This window comes from Capricornis sumatraensis, chromosome 10, assembly GCF_032405125.1.
Source record: "Capricornis sumatraensis isolate serow.1 chromosome 10, serow.2, whole genome shotgun sequence".
NCBI classification, from domain to species: Eukaryota; Metazoa; Chordata; class Mammalia; order Artiodactyla; family Bovidae; genus Capricornis; species Capricornis sumatraensis.
In genome coordinates, this window is record NC_091078.1 from 102,939,266 (window position 1) to 102,962,293 (window position 23,028).

The 23,028-nt window shown below is 55.9% G+C and overlaps 1 protein-coding gene across 1 annotated transcript in view; it reads right to left on the reverse strand.

The window, feature by feature from the left end:
• FGD5 (FYVE, RhoGEF and PH domain containing 5) overlaps window positions 1-1,467 on the reverse strand; it is a 119,308-nt gene extending 117,841 nt beyond the window's left edge. The window contains exon 1 of the mRNA XM_068981912.1: window positions 1,371-1,467. Coding sequence (XP_068838013.1) covers window positions 1,371-1,383 — 13 coding nt within the window. The 5' untranslated portion in view covers window positions 1,384-1,467. The remainder of the gene's footprint in view (window positions 1-1,370) is intronic.
• Between the last annotated feature and the right edge of the window lie 21,561 nt (window positions 1,468-23,028).

Here is a 23,028-nt window from a genome sequence, read left to right on the forward strand (position 1 = left end):
TCCTCCAAGGTGGCACCCCGCCCCCACCCCCAGCCCCGTACTCCGCGACCAACACTCGCTCAGGGTCCAGGTGTGTCCACGCCCAGCCACAGCAGGGCCTGGACACAGGGAGGCGGCCACCGCGTTCCTAGGCCCCCAAGTGTCCCCTTTGTCAGATGAATGAGCCAAACGTCCCCCACCCGCACCTCACTCTTCAGACAAAGATTTTATTCCTTAAAAGCACTTGAGAAAGGAAAAGCCCACAACGCACAGACACACACACACACACACTTTTGTACACCCACCCAGGGCAGCAGGATATGATTCTAAGACAGCCAAAATGGTGGCTTCCTGTTTCTTTAGGGATGTGTGTTTTGGAGTTCGGATTCGGACAAGGGTGTTGGTCGGCGAGGGAGCTGCCTTCTGCTAAATTCTATGAGAAGAAAAAAATATATGAAAAAAGCGATAACCGCTCCTCGGCAGGCAAGTGAACTCAGCTGGGACGGCTGCCTCCCCGTAAACTCGCCTCTTGGAGGCAACTTTCTGCCCTCCCCGCGGAGGAGTCAGGACCCCGAGAACTGGGGCCAGGCACCGCCCATCTCTGGGTCTCAGTCAGTAAGTCGGCTACACCGCACTCCTCGGAGGGGACCGCTCTGTACCGTCGAGCGCAGTCGGGCCTTCACGGGCGCCCCGACCGGGCAGAGGCAGAGTCTCCGGGCAGGGACGCGAGGGCTGGGGGGGACGCCTGGAGAGCCGTCCCCGGGCCACAAAGCGGGGGCCGCGCCAGGGCCCCGCAGGGCATGCGGGCGCGCCGCTGCGGGGGCCGGGGCGGGGTGTGGTCATCGAGGGCTTTGCAATTCCACCGGGGAGCGAGCTCCAAGTCTGGGGGGGCTCCGGGAGCCGGAGAGGCGCGAGAAGCCGCCGAGGGCGCGCCGCGCACGCGGGAGGCAGCAGGCGTAGACGCCGGCGGGGGGAGAGCGCAGCCGGACCCGGGGGGCCACGAGGGCCTCTGGGGGGCCAGCGAGAGCCGGAAGGGGACCCCAAGGAGCAGGAGGGAGCTTTCAGGGGCGCGCCCAAGGCGCTTCTGCGAAGGGAGCGTTCCTCCCCGTCGCGAGCGGACCCCCAAGCCGCGGGCCGCGGTGCGAGCCGGAGGCGGCCTACCGGGGCCGGGGTGCGGCCTCGCCGAGACCGAGGGGGCGTCCCCGAGGTGGGGCGTCCCGGACGGGGCTGAGAGCCCCCGACGCGCTCGGCCTCCTCAGGACCCGCCCGTCCCTCGGCCGAGGCGGAAGGTCGGGGGCTTTCTGGGCAGCTCGCTCCGGAGCGCCTCGCGGGCTGCAACTTGGAGCGCCGGACGGGGCCCCTTGGCGCGCGGGCCCCGCGGAGCCGCCTACCTGCTCTGTTCATCTTCCAGCGCGCGGAGCCCGGGGCCGCCCGTCGGTGCCTCCGTCCGTCCGAGCGCGAGTCCGCGCGCCGCCTCACTCCATGGCCGCCCCGCGGGGCCCGCGCCCCCCCGGCGCCTGCCCCGCCCCCGGCGCGCGCCGGACTCCGCGCGGCGCGCAGGGCCAGTGGGGGCGCGGGGCGCGGGCCTCCGGGGCGGGGCGGGGCCGGCGAGCGCCGCGGGGGCGCGGTCGGGGCGCGGGGCCCGGCGGCGCGCTCGCTCAGGCCGCGGCGCGGCGCGCGGGGCCGGGGGGCGCGAGCCTCGGGGGGCGGGGCCGGGGCCGCGGGCGCGCGGGCGGGCGGCGGGGGCCGGGCCGGCGCGCGGCGTCGTGTCCGCTCCGGGCGCCCGGCTCCGCGCGCGCTGCGCTCCGGCCGCCGCGCCTCTGCCGGGGCCGCCGCTGCGCCTCCGCCCCCTCCGAGACGTTTCCTCCGGCTCTCCGAGAGGAAGGCTTTTTTTATTTCTCCGTTCTGCTCCGTCAGGGATCGAGGGAGCCCAGGGGCGAGGCGTCCCCGCGCACATTTAAAGGGGCCGTGGCGTGGGGCCTCAGGCAGCTGCGCGAGGTTCCAGGGACTAGGACGGGGGGCGCGGTGAAGCGGCGAGTTGGGCTTCTAGGGGTCCCTTCGCCCAGCGGACCATCTCTCACTTGATTCTCAATCTCGGGCTTTCATTCATTCAGTCCCGGGCCCAGCACCGTGCCGTGCTGTGCGCAGGACAACCCCAAATTCTTCCCCCTCCTGGAGTTTAGATGGGAGGTCTGTGGCGACCCAAGACAAATAAGCAATAAACATTTCAGAGTTACGAGTGCCCTGAGGGAGATAAACCGGGGTGGGGGGGGCGTTGCAGAACAGGAGGGCGCGAAGTGAGCCGATCAGCGCTGGAATTTTAAAAGTGCGAATTCTTAGGGCCCGCCCCAGACTTACTGACTCAGAAATCCCCTAAGAAATCTTTCTGATGCAAGCTAGTTTGACCACCTCTGGAGGACAGAACAGGTGATCAAGGAAGGCCTCCCTGAGGCAGTGACTTGGAAAGAGAGACCCGGTAAGGAGGAGCCTTTGTCTGCTCAGCGCAAACTGGCCAGCACCTCGCTGGGACCCGGGCCTGGCGCTGGCAGAGGCGGATGACGCAAGCCTTTACCCTTGAGCCCCTGTCCGATTGGCCGCGCAAACAGGCAATTCTGTTTCCCTGGACAAGCCCTAGGATGGGGACAGTTGTGCAGAGGAACTTGGGGGAACTTAGAGGTGGCCCCTGAATGAAGAGGGTACCAGCAAAAAAAAAACAAAACTTCTCAGATGGAGGGAGTAGCTTGGGCACAGACTTAGAGGTGTGAGAAGACACCACCTCATGGAAGAGCCAGGAGGAGTTCGGCCAGGCAGGGTGAAAGGGAGGCCGCATCTGTTAAGAGGCACAGACAGCGGGGTGTTTTGAATGTCATATCAAGGCTTCCTTCTATCAGCTGTTGGAAGCTGTCTCGTATATAACTGGCAGTCAGCCCTTACGGAGCACCTGCTGTGTGCCCCGAAAAGTGTTAAGCTCGGTATCTGCACGTTGACTCATTTAAGTCGCCCCACAACCTTATGAAGCTGGTAGCAAAATTCTTCCCCCCTGGTTGCTCCACGTCTGTATCTCCAGACGGCTCAAGCTGTGGCTTGGTCATGGAGTAGTTTGGTTGTGACCCTAGTGTGTGCCAGAGTCCAGGCCAACGGCAGACCCAGCCTGTGGAAGGAGCTCACGGGTGCGGCAGCTTGGCAATTTAGCAGGCTTCCGTGGTGGCTCAGAAGGTATAGCATCCACCTGCAATGAGGGAGACCCGAGTTCAATCCCTAGGTGGGGAAGATCTCCTGGAGAAGGGAATGGCTACCCACTCCAGTATTCTGGCCTGGAGAATCCCACGGGAGAGGTGCCTGGCAGGCTATAGTCCATAAGGTCACGGGAGTTGGACACAAGTTAGCAAGTAAACCACCAACCACCAGGCAATTTAGCCAGTATATCCACTATGTGCCTTCCTGTCCCTCACGTGGGGAGTAAAGGCCCAGAAATGACCCCTTGCCAGGGTGATGGCTCCAGAGCACGGCCTGTGTCTACTCTGCCAACCCCTGCAGCCCTGGTGTCTAATATAGAACCCAGAACTTAGTAGGTCTTCACAAGTTATGTGTTGTCCACAGAAATAAAGGCCTGGGACAGAGGTTCGGACAGTTGTTTGGGATTTTCTGGGACTGAAAGTGGCAGAGACTAGAATTTTTGTGACTTTGACCAGCTGTGCTGGGAGCTTGCGAGGAGGCAGAATTCCAAATGGACATGAAGCTTTTTGCAGCCGTGACTATCCTCCCTGAACCTAGATGCCTGTGGTCCAGCCTTTGGTCCAGAGAACCAGATACTTTTATTGCATAGATACTTTTATTGCATAGATGAAACCTCACTGCTCTGAGCGACGTCCATGGAGCCCCGCAGTGGCACTCAGGTGCTTCTTAAGAACGCAGAGTTTCAGACCCCAGCCCAGCCCCACTGAACCACAGGCTGCATTTTAACAAGCTCTCTAGGTAATCTGTTCATCCCTCTGGAGAAACCCTGCCCTGGATAACTCGATCCATTACTTTTTGGCTAGATGTGCTGCCAAAGTCCAGAGAAGCAGAGAAGACTTCCCTAGGTTCTCATCGCAGTGAGAACTTAATTCTCTGACCTCTGTCTCCTTATTAATAATCAGGAGGTTGGCAGGTTTCTAGAAATCTCGGGGCCAGCACCCAGCAGAACTCCAGGTGCATACTGTTGTCTCCATCGTGTCTGGCTCTTTGCTACCCCGTGGACTGCAGCTCGTCAGGCTCCCTGTCCATAGGATTCTCCAGGCAAGAATACTGGAGCTGTATACCAGTAACGGGTTGCCATTTCCTCCTCCAGGGGATCTTACTGACCCAGGGATCAAACCCAAGTCTTCCTGTGTTGCAGGCGGATTTTTTACTGCTGAGCCACCAGGGAAGGCCCCTGGTGCCTATTAGGTGCTCACTCAAATATATATAACCTGTACGAAGGTGTGATTTGAATTGTTTCATGAGCCAGTTGATGCCTGACACAGAGAAGGTGTTCAGTGCCCACACAGTGAAGACAGGAATCAATCAATACATGTTTCCCCCAATCACGATGAAAAATCTTATATAGTGTTTTCGCACTCACCAAGCACGTTCATACACCTAACCAGGTCTGTAGGGTTTGATTTTTCCATCTTTTAACCCCACAGTTCAGAATCGGATTATGCACACTTTCAGGCAAGGGTTCCAGGGTGTATCTCCCTGTTTCTCCAGATTCAGAAATGAATTTGACCCTTTCAAAGGACTTATTCGCCTCTGAACTGCCACCAAGTCCTTAAGCCTCTGGCCTTTTGTGGGGAAATTCTTTTGCCTCTGAAATGGGACAGTGCTGGCAGACTTTGTGTTACTTAAGACAGGCTCTTCATAAACTGTATGGATCCCTGTGTGGACGCGGTAGAGAAGGTGATGGAGGTGGTGAGGTGTGATGGAGGTGTGCTGCGGAGGGAGGGAGGCGTCCACTTGAATATGGGTGCGAAGCAGGGAGTGGAGCAATCACTGCGATATTTGATCCAAGAGGAAAATACGTTTTAAAAGCTGAGATCGTTTCTGAGAACTAGCAGTAAAACCCAAAGAACCAAGGACCCCCACCCCCAGCCCCACCCCTGAGGCAGGAGCAGAAAGCTCAGATAACTCGGCTGATGGCCAACTTACCCTTCGCTGTAGGGCCTGCGGAAGGGAGAAAGGAGGGCAGGAAGAGACCTTGGTGCTTGGCTAAGACCTTGTCACGACTGTTGAATTTGGGATTTGAGACTAAGCAAAGTCTACTTTAAAGAGATCGTAGCACCACGGGCAGTTGGGGGAAAAAAAAGAAAACCAACCCAGGTCTGCACTTGTTTAGCTGAAGCCACACGGCGGTGTGGAGTGACGGGCTGCGAAGTTAAAACGCTTACTGCTTTGTTTGCTTTTCCTAATACGAGAAAATGGATGGGAGAGACCAGAGGGCTTTACAAACATCCGGAGCTAAGACTGGTGGCTGGACTTGCTTAGTCTGCGTGGAACTGAGCCATAACTGCTCTCGGAGCTCAGGAATGGGGGCACATACAGTGTGGCGGTGATGACCACCCTCGCTCTGGTTTTGAGCCTTTCGTGCACATATTCTTCCCAGGAACCCTGTAAAGGGTTTATTATCTGTCCATTTCACACATGGGAAAACTGAGGCCCAGGCTGGCGAACTGACCGGCCCTTCCGGTGCAGCCAGAACTCCCACCCGCTTCACCCTGAAAACATGTTCTTAACTACCAGGGTGTGCTGCTGTCTCTGAGATGGGCACAAAGGCTGCCTAGATTTCACCTTTCTGAAATCATTCACAATTTTACTTCCTGCTCTCAGCAGAACTCAGCAGACATGACCCATTCATGGTAGGTTTTACGCCCACTTGATGGGCTGGGAAACTGAGGCCCAGCGGGAAAAATATGGTGAGTCAGGGGATTCCAAAGCTGGGAGCCACACCTCCTGACATCCAAGGCCCAAGTCGGAACCCCGTGGTGCCCAGCACACAACTTAGGTGGCCGCTGAAATCCAGCTCCTTGCTCCCGCCTGCCTGCAGCCTCGGCGAAAAGCAGAGCCAGCACCGAAGCTGGATGTGTGGAAACAGGGAGCACCCAGGCGGTGCGAGCTCCACGGCCAAGCATCCCAGACAGGCGGTAGGGCTCGGCGGTCATCAGCCATGCTGGACTGACCTGGGCGGGAGGGCAGGTCCCAGCCTCGGTGTCCCCTCTGATAGCTGTTGCTGAGCGCTCAGTAAGCGGCACTAGTGCTACCATTACAGGGCACACAGGAGATGCGGGTTCCCTCCCTGGGTCCGGAAGATCTCCTGGGGGAGGGCGTGGCACCCCACTCCAGTACTCCGGCCTGCAGAATCCCATGGACAGAGGAGCCCTGGGGGCTACAGTCCATGGGGTCGCAAAGACTCGGACACAACTGAAGCAACTCTGCACACACGCACATAAGTCTCTTCACTTATTTGGTGTCTCGGTAGCTCATTCACTTTTCTCAAGAAGCCTATGAAGTAGGCAACGTTATGAGCCCCGGGCTACGAGGAGGCTACCAAGGCATAGAGAGGCCAAGGCGATCGCCCGGAGGTGCGCAGCTAGTGAGTCGTGGGGACTGCACCCTGGCCGGCTTTCCTACCCACTTCTGCCACCCTGTCAGGGACATGATAATGGTGTCTGGTCATAAAAGGAGATAAATTATCTAAAGCGTTCAGGAGCGGGGAAGGGGAGACGGGAGGTGCTCCAGAAATGATCATTAATCATTTAGAACACGTATGACATAGTTGGTGTCCAAATGCTCCCAAACAAAGTACACGGGGAACGGGGGACAGGCACGCCCCACAATCAGCGCAGAAGAAGGATGGGAGGGAGCACTTATTGAGCAGCCTCTGTATAACAAGACCGGTGAGACGCAGCAACGCGGGGCCCCCCAGGAGCATGGGTGGGGGAGCCGGGGCCCAGCTTCCTGCTCCAGCCCGGGGTTTTGTTTCTGGCCGAGATGGGAGTGCTGGCATAAAGCTGGGGCGTGGGCCAGCCACCTTCACAGCCCTCTCTATAGCAGACACCCCTGGATTCCCGGGTTCTACACGGGCGGGCACGCCTTGTGCGTGGTATTCAACAGGAAGCAACGCCGGGCCCTGCCGCCTCTTCAGCCTCTTCGGCTGCTTGCCCCACAACCCCGTGGCCTCGACAGCATCAGCTTCAGGGCTTATCTCCCCCTGGAAAGTAACTGAGTTGCCTTCTTGGCTCCAGGGGCGACCAGGTCTGAGCCGGACATTTCCCTGGGGGGGACTCAGCTTGGCAAGGCCGCCCCTCCCTTCCTGCGCCCGAGATCAGCCCCCACCCCCACCCCCCACACACCGGGCTAAGCTCGAAGCCAGGGAGGAGGGGGCATCCTGAAGGCCCCTAGTTTCACCAGTCACTGACTCTGTGGCCTTGGGGTGGGGGGGATACCTCGACTCCGTGCACCTCGATTTTGCCCTCTGTAAAATGGGAACAAGGAGACCTTTCTCTCGGGTCGTGGGGAGGGTTGAAGGATGAGTTCCCCTCTCTCTTCCCTTTCCTGTACTTGAAGAGCTCGTGGTTTGCTCTGAGAAACGGGCTTGGGTCAGCTCACCGTGGCACAGTAGAGCTGGGGGTGAAGGCAGAGGACTGAGTTGGACCGTGGGGCTGGGGAAGGGCTGGTGACAAGGAGCTGCGCTTTAAAGACCAAGCAGCGTTTACAGGGGAGGGGTAAGGTTGCCATTCCAGGTGGGGATACAGCCTGTGGGGATGGAAGAGGGCAGGCCTGGGGCAAGCTCTCCAGTGGTCAGCCAGAGACTCTGGACTGTATGCTGCAGGTGACAGGAAGGCTTAGAGTGTTTATAGGGGAGGGAGGGGTGACAGGGCCAGACCTGTGTGGTAGCCAGAGTGGGAGAGGAGCCAGAGGGGCAAGCCTGGAGGCAGGGTGACCGACAGTGGCTGGGAGCAGGTCCCCCGAGAGAGATTAGGTCTAAGTTCATGCATGCTGTCAAACGCATGCAAAGAAGCCTTCCAGGAGGAGGCAGGCTTTGCTCTGCACCCTGAAAAAAAAATCACACAAGCAGATTGGAGCAGGAGAGAGCTGCCGCACAGGGTGCGAGTAGGAACTGGGGGCCGCCGGGAGCCCCATGGGGCTGATGCGTCCGGGATGCACATAGCTGAGGGGGACAAGCAGGGAACTCGAAGGCCTTTGTCCAGCGGGCTTCTGACGCCCCGAGGAAGGGCTGAGCGTGGGGGGCAGCGGAGTCCGGGCCGGGCAGGGCCACTCAAGAGTTTTTATCACCACTGGGTGGGATCCAAGGTCTGTGGAGGAAGTGACCGCCCTCTTCCGGACAGCCATTTTTTTTTTTCCTTCCTGCTGCCCCGTTGGCTTTTTCCCGAGGTCGCATTTCCACGAGGCCCCTCCTGGCCGGCTGGGCGTGGGCATGGCTCCACCACACACCCAGCGGCAGGGGTGGCCCGGCCCTAGGCTTCCTGCCCCTCTCTGGGCAGGCTGATTGGAGGAAAACAGCCCTCGAGCCTTCTTCAAAACAGGAAACTGCTCTCCCTGCTTCCTGAAGGACAGGAACTATCCCCATGGCAACCGTGGGACAAAGAGGCCAGGTTAACCCTTCTGAGGTCCGGCCTGGTGGAGGCCCCTTCGCACCAGCCCCTCATGGGGGTGGCGCTGCGAAGGTCACACCCTCCAAGTCTCACCAGCACGCGGGGGCGGGGGCAGGGGCCCGGGCCGGGACTTCATACCCATTGGATGGATGGCAACGTGGAGGTTCTTAACTCCGAGGGCGAGTCGAGTGCAGCAGGTCACACGGCGGGGTCAGAGGTCGGCGGGCTCCGCTGAAGCTTGGCTCTGGGCTGGCTGGGCTCCTGGCGGGGCGGGGCCGGCAGCTGAGCCTGCCAGCCTCGGTTTCTCTACCTGTGAAACGGGCCACAGCTCAGGTCTGCGATACCTGTTCGTCTCGCACACGCGCACTCGTGCTGTTCCAGGCCCCGGATGTGGCGACAGCACTAAGCTCCTGCCTTGCAGGCTGAGTGTGTACACGGGGGGCGGGGGTGGTCAAGGCCCACACGTCCGTGCAGACCTGAGACCCACGGGGAATGGCCGGTGCTGTGGGGGCGGCGGGGTGGCAGCTGTGCCGCCTGGGAACACTGAGGCCCGCGGGAGGGCCAGGGGGCAGCAGGGAGCCAGGTCTGTCCCCAGAGCCAGGCAGGTGAGGCAGGCAGGGCCCGTCTGCGTGTTTAAAGATCTGCCTCTGGCTGGAGGGGCCACCCCGAGTGACAGCGTTTCCTGGGGGCCCTTGCCCTGGGACCCCGGAGAGCCCTGAGTCTTGGGGAGAGGCTGTCTGCACTGGGGCTGGGGGGCAGCCCTCTCCTTGGTGACCCACCAGGGCACACCCGCCCTCCCTGCCTCGGATGCCCAAGGCCGCCTCAGGAGGTCCAGTGTGGCACTCGCTGTGACCTCCGGCCCCCGCACTCCCTGCCCCGTCCCCCCCGCCCTGACTTGGCCACACTGGCCTTCCCCTGCCCCCCAGACCCAGCCTGGCCCCCTCTGGCCCCTGGGACTTCTCCTGCTCTCTAAAGTGCCTTCCCAGGAGGAGGGCATGGCAACCCGCTCCAGTATCCACGCCTGGAGAATCCCGTGGATAGAGAAGCCTGGTGGGCTGTAGTCCATGGGGTCGCAAAGAGTCGGACACGACTGAGCAACCCACACAACCACCACCACCAACAAAGCGCCTTCCCATATGATGATGTGTATGCTTCAGTGTTCCCCTCCCAGTTTATCCCTCCCTGTCCTTCCCCTGCTGCGTCTGTTCTGGGGAATTTGCTGTGTGAGCAGGGAGCTCAACCCCTGTGACAACCTAGAGGGTGGGGTGGGGAGGGAGGTGGGAGAGGGGCTCAAGACTGAGGGCACATACCTGCACCTGTGGCTAACTCACGCTGATGCATGGCAGAGACCCAGACAACACTGGAAAGCAACCCTCCTCCAGTTAAAAACAAATACATTTATTAAAAAAAAAGAAAGAAATGTGAATGATTTCAGAGTAAGTCACGGTCGGTCCAAGAAAGAATGACTAAGCTAATGGTAAAAAGAAAATAAAGTGCCTTCCTAAACCCTCAGCACAGGGGTGGGTGGACCCCCTACCCCACCCCCAGCCACCCCTCAGGTCTGCCGTGGCCCCTCTTCACAGGCGCATCCCTCACTGACACCTCACCCGTGTCCCGTCTCCGCCCACACTCACCCACATCTGAGACGGTCTCAGGACTTCACTTGTCTCCCTGTGTGGCGTCCACCTCCCCACCTGGACCATCCCTCCGCGAGGACAGGGCGCCTGGGGCAGAGCCTGGCAGGGCACGCAGCCTGCTGCTCCCATGCCTGTGGCACACCTAAGGACGACAGCGACAGAGGGCCCCCTTCCCGGGCCTGCTCACCATCACAGTCTGAAGACACGTGTCTCACCCGGAAAGCAGCTCTCAAGAAGAGCTGGTGGGAGGTGAGGGGACCTAGGGTTAAATGTCTGCCCTGTAAAGAAATGCAAAAGTAGGAAGTCAAGAAACACCTGGAGTAACAGGCAAATTTGGCCTTGGAGTACAGAATGAAGCAGGGCAAAGGCTAATAGAGTTCTGCCAAGAGAACGCACTGGTCATAGCAAACACCTTCTTCCAACATCACAAGAGAAGACTCTACACATGGACATCACCAGATGGTCAACACCGAAATCAGATTGATTCTATTCTTTGCAGCCAAAGATGGAGAAGCTCTATACAGTCAGTGAAAAGAAGACTAGGAGCTGACTGTGGCTCAGATCATGAGCTCCTTATTGCCAAATTCAGACCTCAACTGAAGAAAGTAGGGAAAACCACCAGACCATTCAAGTATGACCTAAATCAAATCCCTTACGACTATACAGTGGAAGTGAGAAATAGATTTGAGGGACTAGATCTGACAGAGTGCCTGATGAACTATGGATGGAGGTTTGTGACATTGTACAGGAGACAGGGAGCAAGACCATCCCCATGGAAAAGAAATGCAAAAAAGCAAAATGGCTGTCTGGGGAGGCCTTACAAATAGCTGTGAAAAGAAGAGAGGCAAAAAGCAAAGGAGAAAAGGAAAGATATACCCAATTGAATGCAGAGTTCCAAGGAATAGCAAAGAGAGATAAGAAAGCCTTCAGCAGTGATCAGTGCAAAGAAATAGAGAAGAACAACAGAATGGGAAAGACTAGATCTCTTCATTCAAGAAAATTAGAGATACCAAGGGAACATTTCATGCAAAGATGGGCTCAATAAAGGACAGAAATGTTAGGGACCTAACAGAAGCAGAAAATATTAAGAAGAGGTGGCAAGAATACACAGAAGAACTGTACAAAAAACATCTTCACAACCAAGATAATCACGATGGTGTGATCACTCACCTAGAGCCAGACACCCTGGAATGTGAAGTCAAGTGGGCCTTAGAAAGCATCACTATGAACAAAGCTAGTGGAGGTGATGGATTTCCAGTTGAGCTATTTCAAATCCTAAAATATGATGCTATGAAAGTGCTGCACTCAATATGCCAGCACATTTGGAAAACTCAGCAGTGGCCACAGGACTGGAAAAGGTCAGTTTTCATTCCAATCCCAAAGAAAGGCAATGCCAAAGAATGCTCAAACTACCGCACAATTGCACTCATCTCACACGCTAGCAAAGTAACACTCAAAATTCTCCAAGCCAGGCTTCAGCAATACGTGAACCGTGAACTTCCAGATGTTCAAGCTGGTTTTAGAAAAGGCAGAGGAACCAGAGATCAAATTGCCAACATCTGCTGGATCATGGAAAAAGCAAGAGAGTTCCAGAAAAACATCTACTTCTGCTTTATTGACTATGCCAAAGCTTTTGACTGTGTGGATCACAACAAACTGTGGAAAATCCTTCAAGAGAAGGGAATACCAGACCACCTGATCTGCCTCTTGAGAAACCTATATGCAGGTCAGGAAGCAACAGTTAGAACTGGACGTGGAACAACAGACTGGTTCCAAATAGGAAAAGGAGTACATCAAGGCTATATATTGTCACCCTGCTTATTTAACTTAAATGCGGAGTACACCATGAGAAACGCTGGGCTGGAGGAAGCACAAGCTGGAATCAAGATTGCCGGGAGAAATATCAATAACCTCAGATATGCAGATGACACCACCCTTATGGCAGAAAGTGAAGAGGAACTAAAAAGCCTCTTGATGAAAGTGAAAGAGGAGAGTGAAAAAGTTGGCTTAAAGCTCAACATTCAGAAAACGAAGATCATGGCATCTGGCCCCATCACTTCATGGGAAATAGATGGGGAAACAGTGGAAACAGTGGCTGACTTTATTTTCTGGGCTCCAAAATCACTGCAGATGGTGATTGCAGCCATGAAATTAAAAGAAGCTTACTCCTTGGAAGGAAAGTCATGACCAACCTAGACAGCATATTAAAAAGCAGGGACATTACTTTGTCAACAAAGATTCATCTAGTCAAGGCTATGGTTTTTCCAGTGGTCATGTATGGATGTGAGAGTTGGACTGTGAAGAAAGCTGAGCACCGAGAATTGATGCTTTCGAACTGTGGTGTTGTAGAAGACTCTTGAGAGTCCCTTGGACTGCAAGGAGATCCAACCAGTCCATCCTAAAGGAGATCAGTCCTGGGTGTTCATTGGAAGGACTGATGCTGAGGCTGAAACTTCAATACTTTGGCCACCTGATGTGAAGAGCTGACTTATTTGAAAAGACCCTGATGCTTGGAAAGATTGAGGGCAGGAGGAGAAGGGGACGACAGAGGATGAGATGGTTGGATGGCATCACCGACTCGATGGACTTGGGTTTGGGTGAACTCCGGGAGCTGGGATGGACAGGGAGGCCTGGCGTGCTGCAGTTCATGGGGTCGCAAAGAGTCGGACACGACTGAGCGACTGAACTGAACTGTAAAGAAACTGACTTGGTTCAGCAACTGACAGTCACCGGAACTGTGCTGGGGACATCCCTGCTGGCTAAGACAGTAAAGAGTCTGCCTGTAATGCAGGAGACCTGGGTTTGATCCCCGAGTGAGGAAGATCCCCTGGAGAAGGGCATGGCTGCCCACTCCAGGCCTCTCACCTGGAGAATCCCACAGCCGGAGGAGCCTGTCGGGCTACAGTCCACGGGGTCACAAAGAGTTGGACACGACTGAGTGCCTACCGCTTTCATTTTCACAAGGACTGTGTTGGGGGCCAGTGCACTGGGAGGGAGCTAGCATTCTCTCTATTTTTCAGGTGAGGAAACTGAGGCTCAGAGAAGCAAAGTCTTGAGCCTGAGACCACACGGCTGGGAGGGGTGGAGTTGAAGGGAAACCCAGTGGGCCTGCGCCATTCTCCTTACCCTTCCGAAAGCTTGTTCGCACACGGACAAGGAAAGGCGACTGACTTTCTGAAAAACCTCCGAGGGTTTGTCCAGGCCACTACTATTGACCACATCACTGGGTTAACCCAGGGGATGCAAACCTCCTGGTCTGAAGCGCTTTCTGGGCTGTTCAAGGATGACTTCCAAAACCCCATTCCAGGCCCAGTGAGCTAAGGGTCCCTGGGGTTGAGGTGGAGGTTCTTCCTTCGGGAAGCACAGGACTGTGGCTGTGGAGGCCCCCCTGTGAGTGGAGACCAGGCTGGGAGGAGCACAGAGACCCTTTCCAGCCACAGAGCCTGAGGTTCCAACTGGGTCGTCAGACGGGAGCCTGTCCATTAGTAACCCAGCAGTGTGCAAGAACGTCAGAGGGGGCAGGGGTGTGTCCAAACCCCGCCCCGCCACACTGGGTGAGCCCCCAGAAGGCCTGCCAAGTGGTCGATTCCAACCTCCAACCCCTGACAGCTGCCTGCTCCTGACTTGCCCCCTGCGACGGGGAGCTCACGTCTTCACAGGGCTGTCATCCCCTTGCAGGACATCTCTGCACGACCAAGGTGGTGGTGTCACCTTCCCTGACAGACCAGCGAGGCTGGTGATTGTAAAAGAGGCATTCTGATGAGCCACATGGCCTGACTTGGGGTTTATTTCCCCCCCCGCCCCCGGAGCTCCGCAGGGGAGCTGCATCTCTCTGCTGGCCAGTGGCAGAAGGCGGGGAGACAGCGGCTCTGGAAAGGCTGTATTAATTAGCTTAACAAGCACATGTGCACCTGGGTGGAGGGACCCGGAGGCAATGTCACTCCCTGCCGTGCACATCATCAGTTTCTGGGGGATGAGCCTCTCCTACCTGAAATCCACACACACAGAAACAAAGCAGGTTCAGTCTGGGAACACCACAGCCGGGGTCTCCATCCTTCCAGCAGGGGCTGCGGTCAACACACAGGGTGCCCTGCGGGAGACTCCTCCTAGCTGCCCTCCGGCAGGGGGGCTGCTAGCTAGAGCCTGACCCCCTCCAGTTCAGGGGAGGCCCTGGCCGGGGGGCGGGGGACGGCATATGAGGGAGGGGACCTTCTGCACGTGGACTGGTGGATCCCCGTGATCTCGCCGTCTGAGCTCAGACTTTGGGCTGCGGTGTGGACCACACTCTGGGGTCTGAGCCCCAAGGCTCGGCCCACCTCCCAGCTCTGGGCCCCCAGCAAGTCCTTGTCCCACTGGGTGTTCACGCTCCTTTATAAGAGGGGGCACTTCTAGCACCCACCCCACATGCCCACTAGGAGAGGCGAAGGAAGACAATGGCCTTGCAGTGCTTAGCCTGGTGCCTGTTGACACATAAGTGCTCAGCATGGTAGATACTGTCCAGGACAGCAAGGAGGTCTAGCCAGTCCGTCCTACAGGAAATCAGCCCTGAATGTTCACTGGAAGGACTGATGCTGAAGCTGCAGCTCCAATACTCTGGCCACCTGATGCGAAGAGCTGACTCCTTGGAAAAGACCCTGATGCTGGGAAAGATTGAAGGCGGGAGGAGAAGGGGGCGACAGAGGATGAGATGGTTGGATGGCATCACTGACTCGATGGACGTGAGTCTGAGCAAAGTCCAGGAGACGGTAAAGGAACGGGGAAGCCTGGAGTGCTGCAGTCCATGGGGCTGCAGAGTCGGACACGAGTGAGCACCTGAACAACATCATTAGGAATCATTACTAAGTATTATTAGTGAAGAAGCGCCTGGCACAGGACAGGCCATCAGTTACGATCTGAAGTCTCTGAGCAGGCAGACATGTGCTTGTGTTTGTGGAGGTCTAATCCATACGCCACCCCTCTCTGACTGGATAGTGTGGCTAATTTTTAGCTTTTCACAAACACACAGTGTTCACATTTCACTAGTGAACAGGCAGCAGCGTCCAGACCTTGCTCCAGGGTCTGGTCAAACTTACTTTTAAAGACCGAGGAGGATTTGTCTCCTTCGGGATGCAGACACTCCCCCACCTGCACAGACGTGGGCTCGGTGCCTCCTCAAACTGGTGGAGCTGTGGGTGCTTTACACATTATGTTTAATCACCACAGGCACTGTGTGTGACAGGTATGACTATACCCATTTTACAGATGAGGAAACTGAGGCCCAGGGAGTTGCTCAGGAAAACAGAAGAACAGTAGAAGGCTGTGACCCCAGCTGATGCTTCTCCCACGGCCCTTATCTCAGAACCTTCCCAAACAAGATGGAGATAATTTCCCCCAAAACAGTGGCAGGGATGTGGGTTGGAGGGATCCTCTGTGACCAGGGCACACACCTGGGGCAGCAGCAGAGCAGTATTTGTAACCCCACCCTCTCTTCTGACATTCATTTCAACCCCATGTATCAACACCCTGTCTGTGCCAAGCCGTGGAGGGGACCCTGGGGGTCAGGCACACTCAGAGCACAAGCAAAGAGCCAGGCGCAGCCATGCAGCTGTGGGGCCCAGAGCAAAATGAAAATGCAGTGCCTCCTGTCCAAAAATGAAGAATTCCACATGGTGACCGTAGGACACAGAGGTTGACACCAAGCACGGGCCCTCCTGGTCGCGGGTCCCCGCATGCCTGCCAAGGCCATGTGCCCGGGAGGCTGGCCCTGTGCGTGCCAGAGCTTCCGGAGCAGCATCTCCGAGTGCCCAGCCCCCAGTCTGGCAGGGAACAGAAGCCAAGTACACACGTACTGAGCAGTAAGCTCCCCCAGCTCTGGGACATGGACGCAGGATCGTGGGTTTGCAGCTGGGTAAACTGAGGCTGGGGAAGGCTTCCAGCCTCGCCAGGTCTCACCAAAGCCAGGATCTCGGCCTCCTTCCTGGAGTGTTGGTCCACTGTTCCAGGCTGACCCCAATCCTGACCTTTGTTTTCCTGATCCCAGAAAGAAGGGGTAGTGTTTACCATGGGCTGAAGTCTGTTTTATTTTTGTGTTTCCCAATAATTGATTCCAACAGTTCCTACAGACGTCCTGCTCAAGGAAAACATGTTTTGCTCAGTCAACCTTCGACTTCCTCGCGGCGCCTCGGTGGTGGGGGCCCACGGCCACAAGGAAAGCGTGGGGTGACTTTTCCCTTGTTTTTTTTTTTTTTTTTTCCATCTCACTGTCGGGGGACAACAAAACATGTTTTCCTTTTTCTCCAAAGGAAATTGGAACTTTCTTATTGACTGTTGCCTAAAATTCATCTTCCCACTCTTGTGATCATCTTGGACTGGGGGGAGTTATGCGAGCAAACTTCAGAATAAAGGACTGTCATTTTATTGAAAGGACAACCATCACAGCCGAAATTTTCATTCATGTGGAGCCATCGACACCTCTGAAATTCGCCTTGGCTTCCTCATCAGAGTCTGTGCATGCTCTTTAAGTGGCTTTACGATTCCAAGTTCTCATATTTTTTCATAAGGTTATGTTCTTCAAAGTGCAAGACTGGGAGAATGTTGTTGTTCAGTCGCCAAGTCCTGTCCAGCTATTTGCCACCCAATGGACTTTAGCACGCCAGGCTTTCCAGTCCTTCACTATCTCCTGGAGTTTGCTCAAATTCATGTCCATTGAGTCAGTGACGCCATCCAACCATCTCATTCTCTGTCGTCCCCTTCTCCTCCTGCCCTCAATCTTTCCCAGCATCAGGGTCTTTTCCAATGAGTCGGCTCATTCCATCAGATGGCCAAAGTATTACAGCTCCAGCATCAGTCCTTCCAATGAATATCCAGGGTTGATTTCCTTCAAAGTTGACTGGTTTGATCTCTTTGCAGTCCAAAGGACTCTCAAGAGTCTTCTCCAGCACCCTAGTTCAAAAGCATCAATTCTTCGGCACTCAGCCTTCTTTAAGGTCCAACTCTCACATTCATACATAGCTACTGGAAAAACCATAGCTTTGATTAGACAGACCTTTGTCAGCAAAGTGAGTCACTACTTTTTAATGTGCTATCTAGGTTTGTCATAGCTTTCCTTCCAAGGAGCGAGCATCTGTTAATTTCATGGCTGCAGTCACTGTCTGCAGTGACTTTGGAGTCCAAGAAAATAAAATCTGCCATTGTTTCCACTTCTTCCCCATCTGTTTGTTATGAAGTGATGGGACTGGATGCCATGATCTTAGCTTTTTGAACGCTAAGTTTTAAGCCAGCTTTTTCACTCTCCTCTTTCACTGTCATCAAGAGGCTATTTAGTTCCTCTTGGCTTTCTGCCACTAGAGTGGTATCATCTGCACATCTGAGGTTGCTGATATTTCTCCCAGCAAACTTGATTCCGGCTTGTGATTCATCCAGCCCGGCATTTCACATGCAGAGAGCCAGTGTTCTGGTCAGGACGGGCGATGCTCGGAGTCCACTGAAGCAGATACAGGCGTGTGGTCCGGGGTAGAGGTCAAGCATCTTTTTTCCTCTGTGTGGATATCTAACCTATCCAGCAGCATTTATTTAAACCCCTCGTCACGCTGCACTCTACTGAAGGGTCTGTGCTGTTATCACTCTGGTGGTTCCAGCCACGCTGGTCGAGCTCCGCACTTGCTATTCTTTTCTCTGCCTAGCTGTCTGCGGTTGTGCCGAGACCGCCTGCCTTAGTCACTGCCGTGTCCGCCGAAATCGCTCAGTCATGGCTGGCGTAATGACCCCTGTGCTGCGGAGCATTCAGGTTGTACCCAGTGTTTTACTTTATGACTTGCTTGTTCTAAGTCATGGTAACAAAGAGAGCAATAATAGCTGAGACGATGTGCCAGACTCTGCTCTAAGTGCTTTCCATATATTAACTCATTTAATCTTTATAGCTAGCCTTGGAGGGAGGTGCTCTTGTGACCCCCTCTTTGAGAGACGAGGCCCTTGGGGCACAGAGAGGGAAGGCCGGTCTGTGGTCTGGACCCAGGCAGGCTGGCCCTGCGACCTCCACTTTCGCCCACTTCCCTCTAGAATCAGAGAGTGGAGGAGAGGGGCGGTATAGACGGGGATGAACCAAATGCAGGCTGGAATGCCTTCCTTGTCCAGAGAATGAATGAGGTAGCCCGCTGGCTGTGGAGCCTGAGTCCTGGGACACACCCCCCACCCACAAGGCTGTACCACTCACAGGCTGGGTGACTTTGGGCAAGTGACCATTCCTCTTTAAGCCTCGGTTTTCCTGTCTGTAAAATGGAGACATTCGGCCCATTTATCTGGACTGTTGTGGGGCTCACGGGAGTTTCCCTGTCCTGTCTTAACCATCTTAACTGGTGACCCAGGGGCCTCAGTGGCCCCAGAGGGCTCTCCCCAAAGAGGTTTTTGCTTTGCAGGCATCCTGGCTTTCCTGTTGTCTGGAGCAGCTGAGGGCATGGCCAGTGGCTCCCCAGAACCTGCTTCTTGCCGCCTCTCTCTGCATCCAGAGATCTGAAGCTCGGGGCTTCCCTGACCATCAGCTCCCCAGGTTGGGTGCTGTCCTGAGACCCTCCCCGTACCCCACCCCAGCCTCATTCGCTGGGCAGCAGCTCCTCCCCCTTCAAGAACAGCTCTCCTGACCTGCAGGCCTGAATGAGGTCTGATGACCCTGCCAGCCTCCCGGAGCTGGGCTGAGAGCTCTGTGAAGCGGAATCTGATCGTGACTCTGCTCAAGGAGCAGGGCACAGGCTCCCACCAGGCGGCATTTGTGGGATGGATGAATGAATCACATCAAGCAGTTACCAGCGACCAGCCATTCTGGCCTGCCCAGGACCGAGGGGCTTCCTGGGTGGCAGGACTTCCGGTGCTAGAAGCACGAATGCCTTGGTGAAACCAGAGAAGCTGCTCACCCTGAGTGACCACAGCATGGCAGGCCTTGGGTTCAGCCTTTATAGTCCCTGTTGGACCTAATCCTAGTGTCTTAGGTCGGGTCCCCTAGAAGCGAGAGCCCCACTCAGGGATCCAGGTGCTCGTGAAGTATTGAAGAAGCGCTCTCGGCAGGAGCACGGGAGGCCGGGGCAAGATGCCAAGCGAGGCTGTGGTCCCCACTGGAGACTGGCCTCTGCCTGGCCCCTTCCCCGCTCCCTCAGCTCTAGAGCGCCGAGAGCACTGCAGAGGTGACCCCACCTTGAGGGAAGTGGTCCTGGAGAAGGGAGGCACCAAGGGCAACGCTAGGGAGAGGGGCAGCTGTCGGCCGTTAGCGGCCAGCATCACTGCAGCTGGGGGACTGGGGCTTTGTCCTGCAACGGGGCTCAGACCGCGGTCCCCCCGGTGTCCACTGCACTTCATCACAACCGTGGGGAGAGGTGAAGGACGGGAACATCCCTGACAGCTCTTTTAGCCCAAAACCACTCCATGCAGTGACATCTATGGTCCCACAAGGGCTGCGGGCCCCTCTCTCTCCACCCTCGTCTCATGGAACCCCCAGGCCCCCAGCTCTTCTCCGGTCCCCAGGCTCCGCTGTGTGTCCTCCCAGTCTGCTCGCTCCGCCCGGCCTCCCCTTGGCCAAGATCCCTCCCCGGCTGCCTCCTGCCCGTCATTCAGGTCTCAGCTCAAGTGCCACCTCCTCGGTGTCCCCCCAACGCCACCAGTCACTCTCCACCGTGCGAGCCAGGCTATTTGCCTCCTGGCACTCACTGCTATCTGAAATGACTCTTTTCCATTTGTGTTCTTCAACTGCTTCCTATCTGCCCATCTCCAAATACAAATTCCCTGAGGGCAGTGAGCCGTTCTGTCCATAGGGACTCAATAAATTATCCGTCCAGTGAACGAGCGTGTCCCCACTTCATAGATGACAAATGGCAGCATCTGAAAAGTCACAGGACTTAAACGAAAGGTCACCTGCTGCTGAGCGGCGGAGCCGAAGATTAAACCGGGGAGACCACAAGGCTGGGCTACCCACCACCAGGCTGTCCCACCTCGCTCACCGAGTGGGCAGCCTGTGACGGCGGAGATGGGTCACACGTGCACGCCTGGCCCAGAACACAGGCCGGGAGATGTGTGGGGACGAGTGACAGACCACTGATGAGAAGCCCTTCCCGCCTCTTGCAAGGGGCAGCAGAGGCTGCCTGCTCTCTGCTTGCCTTTCCTGGGGACTCGGGACTCCCTTCAGCCGCAACACCACCCTGCCATCAGAATGCACGGCGGCTCCTGGCTGGGGTGGCAGCTGCTGTCTGCCGGGTGATCAATGTGAATAATAAACATTTAGAGTTAATAAGCTCGAGTTAACTTCTCTCGCTTCGGTGACTAATGGGCTTCCCGGAGCCCATAACTCACGCTGTCCACAGGCCTCCCTTCCCTCCGCGGCTGCCCAGCCCGGGCCTGCTGTGAAATGTTGCTCAGGGAGGAGGAGGGACCTGGCCGGCCTGGGGCCTTATTTATGGCTGGGACGGAGGGTTTTCGGGGAGCAGCAGGGTCTTTCTGGCTGGTTTCTGGCTTCAGGAAGGTGGTTGGGAGCGGGGGAGGTGGGCGATCAATCTGCCACCGGCGACTGGGGGACCGTGGGGGACGTTTTTCCCCGCCCAGACCTACTGTTTCTCGTCTGTCAAGGGAGATGATAATAACCTGGGCTGTTCCAAGGATCAGAGATGTGACGGATATCTGGACAGTGCTGGACAGTGGGGAGCGGGTGGTCAGTTCTGTTCACAAATATGTGAAAAAACTTGAAGGAGAAGAGAAGGTAGCCATGAATGGAGAGTGCAAAGGTCTTCAGACCCGCAGCCCCAGACCTCCCGGGGCGTGCTAGAATGCAGACTCTTGGGCCCTGCCGCAGACCTGTCAGACCTGAATCTGCACGTGAAGGTCCCCTGTGTCTTCTGTGCTAGTTCCAGGTTGGGAACCGTGGGCCTAGGCATCCGTCCACCAGTCCCCGGACAAGGGCAGACACTGCTCATCAATCCCAGCACTCTGGCCAGCGGAGCCTGCAAATGGCCTCAGAATCCCTTTCTGCACAGCAGCCTCTGCCACGGCTCAGAGCTGGCATGCCCAGGGGGAACCTGAGTATTGTCCTGGTCCCCACACGTTTCACCCAGGTCAGGAAACCCAGCCCAGTCCCTTCTGCACAGTTTCTGGAGCCAGCACTGTTCACAGAACAGTGGAAAAGGCAGATGAGGGAAACTGAGCCGGGGGAGCCGGCAAGACTCCTTGAGCAGAGGACTCCTGCCCGGGGAGGCGTGGCCACCAGGTTACTCCCCGGAGGGCCTGCGGTGAGCCTGGCGCCCAGCTGGGTGGACAGGGGACTCCTGCCTGGGGAGGCGAGGCGTGGCCACCGGGTTACTCCTCCTGACCTACCATCCTTTGTTCATTATGACGACATGGCAAGAACCGCGCAAAATGGCTTTTTTAAAGAAAAAGCGTTGATATTTACTACTTTAATGATTAGAGCTCTAAAAACTGACTGTGAGAGTCAAAACAATACAGAAGCCACATAAAGACGGTACTCTGGCTCCTCTCGACCCTCTGGCCCCGGGCGGGGGTAAACAGTGTCGGCCGTTTGCTGACGCGTTCTTTCCATTTTACTCTTTGCTCTTTCAAAACATGTTTACAAAAATAAGATCACGCCATGTACCTGACTTGGCAACTTGTTTTTCTGTCCAGTAATATAAATAAGCAGGGTTCCAGGCCCGTACATACGGCTGCCAAATATTTTATAGAATGAATATCCCGGGATTCATTTAAGCACTGCCCTACTAATCAACATGTAGTGCACGCCTTTTTTTGTTGTTGTTTTAAAACAAATATTCTTGGACATAGCACCTCATGTGTCTGTACGGTTTTGCAGGATAAATTCTCCCAAGTGGAATTGCTGGATCAAAGGGCACACACATTTTAAACTTTAATAGAAACTGCAGATTACTGTCCCAACAGATTGGGGCAACTCACACTCCCACCGGCAGTGTCGAAACTGCTTGACTGCCCCCCACCTTGCTGGCACTGGAGGTCATCAATGTTTAATACTGTTTTCCGATCTGATGGGAGAGAAATGGCATCTCACTGTTCTTTTTGTTTGCGGCTCCACCACTGCCTGACTGAGGAGCGGCTTTATTGGCCATTTGCATTTCTGTAGAGAATGGCCTGATCAGAGTCTTTGCCTGTTTTTCCTTCCTTGATTTTTGTGGTGTGTTTTCAGGCACTCTGTGTATGTTACTATTAACTCTTTTTTTTCTCATACGTGATCCAACTCTGTGCCAAAAAAGAATTTCAAAAGAGGAACCAAGAAGAATAAATGCAAATTCTTACTCTTGGGTCTGCAAACCCCCAGCACCTTGGACAAAGGAGGCGGGGCTTCTTGGCTGCTCGGTGCCAGCAAGGAGGCGGGCAGTCAGTCTTGACACTGCTGCTGCAAGGGTGAGTTGCCACAGCTCAAGAGGAGGTGATAGTGGGACACAGCTTCTAAAACAGCTAAATGGGGACAGAGGTGCACCCAGAGAGAGAGGGGGCTTAAAACGCTGTGCCCGCTTCTGCGGAAGGCACTCAGCTCAGGGCTGCTGGACAAGAGCGAAGAAGGGGCCAGAGCCCCCACCGCATGAGTGGCTGACTCTGCTCAGCTCAGAACTGAGCGGGGCTGTCCCAGGATGGAAGGAGCAGACGGGCTATGGGCCCACAGGCAGAGTGAGGCTGCTCCCAGCTGAGAGGAAGGAGGAATTTTCTCTTTAACTTTCTCTTTTTCACATTGTATCTCAAGCCCCTCCTGCTTCTGTCCATGATTTACCTTCTCATGAAAGTGAAAAGGGAAAGCGTTAGTT